At 38.1% G+C, this 7,792-nt stretch overlaps 1 protein-coding gene across 1 annotated transcript; it reads right to left on the bottom strand.

Annotated features, from left to right (window-relative positions):
- Positions 1-4,269: 4,269 nt before the first annotated feature.
- LOC108177259 (ubiquitin-conjugating enzyme E2 variant 1-like) lies at positions 4,270-6,580 on the bottom strand. The gene is made up of 2 exons (XM_017344538.2): positions 6,558-6,580; positions 4,270-4,630 (listed from the first exon to the last, which is right to left on the bottom strand). The coding sequence occupies exons 1-2, from the start codon at positions 6,578-6,580 to the stop codon at positions 4,270-4,272; spliced, it is 384 nt and encodes a 127-aa protein (XP_017200027.2).
- Between the last annotated feature and the right edge of the window lie 1,212 nt (positions 6,581-7,792).

The raw sequence follows: 7,792 nt of genomic DNA, 5'->3' as shown, positions 1-7,792 counted from the left end.
AATAACCATAATAATAATAATAATTTTAAAGAAGAATGGGCATCACATGAGAGATTTTAAGCCAAGCTAAAGGAACAAGGAAGGTTAGTAAGGTTGCTGAAAAATAGACATTAGGTCAGAGAAGGAAGTAACTTATTGCAGAAAGTATTTCACTTCCAGAAAATCTTAGGATCAAAGAGTCACATGTAGTTTCAGCCTTGGTCTAAAACAAATGGCACAGAGATTGGAGTTTGGGTCATATGGAATTTTGAGGTCTTGTAAGCACCTCAGACTTTGCTTTGAAACTTCAGAAGAGCCATGCTGAGAAAGAGTGACCATATTTTAAGATCATGAAATTTGTCTCTGGAGCAGGTATTTGACCTAGCAATTGGGATATTGCTTGAAATGCCCACATCCCATATCAGAATGTCTGCGCTACTCGTGGCTCTCATTGTGCAACCTGAGATGCAGCAAATGATAGTTTGAGTAATCGGAGGATCACTGGATAACCATGTGAAAGACCTGGTTTGGGTTCCTGGCTCCTGGCATCAGCCTGGTTCAGGCCCTGTGATTGCAAGTAGTTGAGGAGCGAACCAGCAAACAGATGAGTTTACTCTGTTTCCCTGAAACTACATAAGATTATCTGGCCTCCCACTCTAGTGGCAGGGAACAGGAAACAGCTAGGCTCTTTCAGAATTCTAACTGCTATTTCCTTCTTGTTTATCGGCATCCAAATAGTGAGAAGAGTCACATGCAGATATGAGGTTATCCCTCTCTGCACAGACTTCCCCTCAACATGCAGGCATTCTTGAAGTCCAAACTCCTTTTTTATGACTCTGACCCAATAAAATCAAGGCTTTCTTCTTAAATTACGGCCTTTCAGTGTTGCTGTCTTTTCCTTTAGTGGAAAGCTGAATAAACAAAGATTTCACCCTGCATAGTTTCCTTCTTTCAGAGTCGCATCGTTTCCAGACTCAGTCTGCATTTGGTCCCTTTACAGTGCATTCAAGTTGTTGTTTTTAAAGAAATGTTCCTGGCCTTAAAATGTTAAGCCAGGAGAGTTATCTAGTACAAGATACATTGCTTTTACCAAAATCAGAAAATCCTTTAAATTTAAAATTTTTGCTTTGACTTTTAGTTCTTGAAGTTACATAGAATTGATAACTGCTTATGATAGAATACAGTGATCAAATTTAATATTTTCTATTCAGAAAAATTGTCAAATACTAATTGTTGAATACTCTATACCAATAATTTTGTAATAATCTCTATGTCATATAGTATGTGTGTGTGTGTGTGTACTATTTGTGTACTCTATACATTTTTTATTCTATGCTGCTATACTCAGTTGCTCACCAGTTAGGTACTGCTGCTCCAGTATCACAAATTTTAAATACCTTTGCTTTTAAAAGTATAATTGCTTATATGATAATTAAAGGACACAAAATATTCTTCTTCCTCAAGACTATCTTTCTGTTTGGGGGAAGTTGCTCTACCAGATTACCAGATGAATATCAAACTTTTATCATCATCCCCTAGAAATCAAAACCAACCAAACAAAAACATCCATTTATATGAACATGTAATAAATTATGAATTTGTGGAAAATGGTTTAATAGTACACTGAGCCTTGAAACTGAATTAGTTGTATTTTAGTATTTCAAATAAATACTAAAATTATGTCATACTTTGCCAAATCCATTTCATTACATTTATTTCTGAACATCTTATATGTGCTATAATATGACACAACAAATGCATTTGTCCGATTATATTTCTAGTTATTATTGATACAGAAAAAACAAATGGAATTATAAAATTTATTTAGATCTAGAGAAAACTCTACCTTCTCATCTTAGCTTTTGCTGTTTGCATGTCTATTCTTTTGTATTTTTTCCATGACCTGTCACATGGATTTTATCTGAAGCGAACATATAACGTACTTTTTGATTTGATAAAATTGCTCTGTTGTGCCTCTTTCTATGCAGGCAAGCCCTAGAGGACACAGCAGAATGGAAGATGGAAAGGTAGGCTTCCTTCCTAAAGGGAAAGCTGCTAATGACTTAACAACTAAGCATTGTATTTTCTATAGCTTGTAGTGGAAACTATCATTTTATTAAATTTTTCTCTTATCTCTGTGTCTTAGAGATTTTAAAATTTTATGTGCCCTCATAGCATCGAATGAAATGACTATATTTTAATAATTTCTAAATGTAATGAATTATGTTAAAGTGTTTTCTAAAACCAGTGAACATTTGTAATACTGGAAAATAGTCTGTTCACTGAGAATTATTTTTAAAATTATGACTGCATTTTATAAATTTAACTAAGATTTTCTTTTTTTTTCTTTCTTTTTTTTTAATGAATATAAATTTCCAAAGTACAGCTTATGGATTACAATGACTTCCCCCCCATAACGTCCCTCCCACCCGCAGCCCTCCCCTCTCCCACTCCCTCTCCCCTTCCATTCACATCAAGATTCATTTTCGATTCTCTTTACCTACAGAAGATCAGTTTAGCATACATTAAGTAAAGATTTCAACAGTTTGCTCCCACACAGAAACATAAAGTGAAAAATAATAGATGATTTTTTTTTAATGATGATGAAATCAGATCAGACCTATTGTCATGTTTAATCCCAGTGAGAGTCAAGTTGGGAATTGATAATTTCTTTTTTTTTTTTTTTTTACAGATTTTATTTTTTTTTAAAGTTGTAGTCATTTTTTTGGAAGGTGGAGTGACAGAAAGGAAAAGAGGGAGACAGAGAGGGACAACTTCCACCCACTGGTTCACTCCCCAGATGGTAGCAATGGGTTGGCCAAAGCTAACTCCAATGGGTCTCCCACATGAGTGGCAGGAGCCAAACACTCAGACCATCTTACACTGCTTTCCCAGGTGCATTAGCAGGGAGCTGCATGGAAAGTGAAGCAGTCAGGGCTTTAGTTGGCTCTCATAAGAGATGCGGGCATCACAGGCAGCCGCTTAACTCCCTGTACTACAACACCAGCCGCTTAAATAAGATTTTCAGGGCCATTTTTATAGAATGTTGGCCTTAACATTCTTTTTCGGGACACCATGACTTTTCATTTCAGTACCCATTTACATTTCAGCATTTAGCGGTTCTGACTGGAGAGTGGGAAAACGCAGCAGTGTGCAGGGTACCTAGCCCGCCAACCTCGGGGATCTGCCATGCACCCCGAGTTCTTTCTCAGTCCTTGCCGAACACCGAAAGAGGCCGCAGCACCAGCAGCAAGGTGCACGAATGGAAGGTTCTTTTTGTTACAGTTGTCTGATTCCAAACCAGACCCAATGCACTGAGAGGACAAGTGACCAAGCGACAGCCTGTTTAAAACGTCTTCAATGCTGAAAACCAAAACAATTACAGGAAAGGAGAACAATTCAGAGAGCTCCTGTGTGCACAAGGGTCTCCCAGTAGCCTTTCCCCAGGTTGAATGACCAGGGACTTGGAAAGCTGGCAGATCTGAGCTACCATGCTGACGCCATTCTGGTCACTCTATCAGACCCTGGGCTGCAAGAACACATCAGCGGCTGAAGAGAGGTGGAGAGTGAGTGAATGTGGTTCCCAGACTCCACCAAAGAGGTGGAAGACTCCATCCTTCGCTGATGGCTTCTGGCCAAAGCAAGGAAGTGCACGGGGATGCTGGGTGGTGACAGTTGGGAGTTGAGGAGGGGGGACATGAAGATGGCTTGAAGCGGGCATCATTTAAGACTCAAAAAAAAAAAAAAAATCCGGGTGCAGACAAAGCACCCCAATACCCAACAGTAGTCCCACAGGCTGCCACCTGAAACCTTCACCTCCATTCTAAGGAGGCACCTTAAGCTGGAGGGCTGATGTGGGTTGGGGGCAGGGTAGAAAGCAAAGACCCAGGCCAGGTTATCAGCAGCAAGCTGCCTGTGTGATGTGTCTTTTCATGCTTCAGTTGACTGTGTCCCACCCGTGATGATGGGAATCAATTTAAATATGAATTCTTGGTCGTGGAAGTGTGCACAGTGGTTACACGTGAGAAGATGATGTAATAGCACAACTTACATATTTCAAATGGACAAAAAGCATTAGTGTCGCTTACAGAATCTTCAGATAAATGGGAGTTCCACTTCCAGTACTTTGAGGTCGCTAAGATGAACCTAGAGAATTTACTGCTGTGGAAATTGAAGACTGATCAAACCGCATAGCAAGGTGGCGGGCAGGGCCTGTGCCTGGCCTCTCTGGTTAGTTACTGTAGCACTGTCCTTAGGGTGGCTGAGGGAGCTTTGTATTCTCTTAAGATGTCAGCAGGTGCCGCAGCTCTCACAGCAGACTTTGATGCTGTATGAGTTCTGCCATTTTGCTAGTACTGATACGGCTCTTGGATCCATCACTCCCTTAGAACTGTTAACTCCCTTCATACTAACTTTTCTACAAATCATACAAAGGGGGGGTGTTTCTGGATATTTAAGTCCACATTCTATTTTAAGGCTGTATATTTGGGTTTTGTAAATTGTTCTTGGAAGCCTAGTTATCACCTCTGTCCATCTTGTAAGTATCATGTCTCCCTCATCTGCTAGATCACAGCTAAATTTGCCATCTCCTACTCTTTTCTGACTGTCTTTGAATCCTTCCAACAGTGAGAAATTGCAAGGGACATTTACCCTTGAGTGGTAACTGCCATCTTGCATTGTTCTTTAAGACTTTTTAATCAAATATGTTTCTTGCATAGTTTTATATCGTAATTATAATTAGTCTAAGAATAATTTAGTGTTGTACCTAATTTTCTTTACAAAAAGAAAATCGTATAAATTTGGAACATTGTTTTGAATATTTTGTTATAAATCACTTGTAATGACATTTGCTCTTTTGTGAGAATAGAATTTTTTAAGACAAGTTCACGTTTTTCAATTTCTATTTAACTTTATTACACTTTTGGATAGAATTGATGCATTTCCCTGAGAAAATTATCCAGATCATCTGAGTTTTCCTGTGTGTTAGTATCATGAATTTACAATAATCTATTTGCATATCATTCTCTATAATACATATCCATACATATGATTGATATTTACTATTGTGCCATTTCTCAATTTTTCCTTTTAGTCCAGCCAGTGTTTGCTGCTGCAATGTATGCTTTTTTTTTTTTTCAAAAAACTATCCTTTACTTTGATACTATAGGATTTTGTTTGGTTGGTTCTTATTGTATTAATTATTATTCTTATTTTTAACATTACATTATTATGACATATTGAATGAAGGTATAATTATCTTTTTGGCAAGTGAGTGAATAATGCGATGAATGCAGCCAAACCCTGGGATTGATAACATGAGAAATAAACTCAGGATTTCACAGGAATTCAGAAAATTTTCCACCTTTTTCAGCAGATAAAAATAGATATCTATAAATTAGCATGGAAATATGACAGTCTATAAAAATCCACATGAGATATTTTATTTCCAGGTATGCATTTATATTATAATAAATAAAAAATGTCTTATAATGCCTTATAGACTATTTTAAATTGTAAGAATGATAAAGGGATTTTGGAAAAAAAAATGAAAGTTTTGTGTGAGCATTATGACACAGTGTGTTAAGTGCCATTTTGGATGCCTGCTTCCTGTATCAGAGTGCCAATTGTTCTGCTTTTGTTCCAGCTTTCTGTTAATGCATCCTGGGAAACAGTAGATATTAGCTCACGTGCTTAGGACCTCATCAACCACACTGGAAAGATGGACATAGTTCTGGGCTCCTAGCATGGCCTGATGTAGGCCTTATTCTTGTGGGCATATGGGTAGTGAATCAGCACATGGAAGATCTCTCTCTCTCAAAATAAATATACCAAAACATCTGTATTTTTCATAGTTGGTGTTGACACAGTAATGGAACAAAAGTTCAGTGGAACAAGAAAAATTTAACCCAAAATAGATACAGATATAGACAAGGATTATTATGAGATAAAGGTGATGTTAGTAATCAAATGAGATGAATATGATGAATATATGGTTTTTGTTCCTTTGTTTGTTTTACAGGCAGAGTGGACAGTGAGAGAGAGAGACAGAGAGAAAGATCTTCCTTTTTCCATTGGTTCACCCCCTAATGGCCGCTGCAGTCAGCGCACTGCGGCTGGTGCACTGCGCTGATCCAAAGCCAGGAGCCAGGTGCTTCTCCTGGTCTCCTGTGCGGGTGCAGGGCCCAGGGACTTGTGCCATCCTCCACTGCCTTCCCAGGCCACAGCAGAGAGCTGGCCTGGAAGAGGAGCAACTGGGACAGAATCTGGCGCCCTGACTGGGACTAGAACCCTGGGGTGCTGGCACCGCAGGTGGAGGATTAGCCTATTGAGCTGCGGCACCTGCCAAATATATGTTTTAATTAATTGTTCTTGGTGGGGTCTGTGATACCGCACTGTGGAGTAAACTGATCATAATGCTGGCTTCCTATATTGGAGTGTTAGTTCAAATCCCAACTATTCCGCATCTACCAGCTACCTGCTAATGTGCCTGGGAAGTGAAAAAAAGATGGCCCAAGTACTTTGGTTCCTTCCATCAAGGTGAGACAAATGGCGTTCCTGGCTCCTGGCTAAGGCCTGGCCCAGACCTGGTGGTTGTGGCCATTTAAGGAATGAACCAGTGGTTAGAAGACTGATCTCTCTCTCTCTCTCTCTCTCTCTCTCTCTCTCTCTCTCTCTCTGTCACCCTGCCATTCAAATGGATTTTAATAGATTAAAATAAATAAATAGTTCTTGGGGCAACTGATATTCTATTTAAGATACACACATAAGGATCTTCAAAAAGTTAATGGAAAATGCATATAATGAAAAAGTTATAATTTTTGAAACTATTTTGCATGAAATCAAACTAATACTAACATTTTATAACATGTCTAAATAGGATCCAGGTTGAGGAACTAAGAAGAATAAGAATTCAGCTGAAAAAGACTCCTTCAGAGTAATGCAAATTCTGCTAAAATTTAGTAAGAGTAAACATTAAATTTGTGGTGATGCTTGAGTAGAAGGATGGTGAAAATATTGATGCTTTCTGAAAATTTTATGAAAGCAAAACTCCAAAAGGATTGGCAGTTTACAAATGGATAATTTGTTTTAAGAACTATTGAGACAACATTGAAGATCAAGCTTGGAGCAGCATACTATCCATATCAATTAGTGAGGAAAAAGTTAGTCTTTTCATACGCTAGTTGAAGAGTTTAAAAGAAGCAACAAAAAAAAAAAAAAAAAAAAAAAAGAAGAAGCAACAATAGTCAACACCATAAACTTCCCAATTCTTACTTACAATTAAAGTGGAGCTTACTTTTTTCTGAATGGGGACTAAAATCTTTGTAGTCAATGAATATAATGAATAAATAGGAAAAAGATGCTTTAGAGTATAACTAGAAGCAGATACTTCAAGTTTCTTGCTCCTATGCTACTCTATCAGGAAAAATTACCTAAAGACTCAATTCATTATTAATGCTAAAAATCATATTATTTAACATATGTTAATGTATATTTAATTACCATTGAACACAGTCCCAGAATTTAATTCCCTATGCTTGGATTACTCTCTGATTAGTTGGGAAATTCCCAGTTGCTACTTGGAATGTGGAAGAATCTAGGACCAGCCAGCAATATATCTGAAAATAAGGGAAAAAAACCTCCATCCTAGGGTCAATTCTATCTTATGAGGTCGTTCTTATTTCCACATTGAAGTGCTTTGGGTAGGTGAAAATGGCAATGCTGACTGGCTTATGTTACCAAGGTCACAGAAGGGGCTCACCTTTCATTGAGAGCCACTTAGAGACTTCAGCACAGCATCCTGATGAGAAAAACT

The sequence above is a fragment of the Oryctolagus cuniculus genome, chromosome 14 (genome assembly GCF_964237555.1).
Source record: "Oryctolagus cuniculus chromosome 14, mOryCun1.1, whole genome shotgun sequence".
Lineage (NCBI taxonomy): Eukaryota > Metazoa > Chordata > Mammalia > Lagomorpha > Leporidae > Oryctolagus > Oryctolagus cuniculus.
This window is presented reverse-complemented; position numbering and strand designations above follow the sequence as displayed.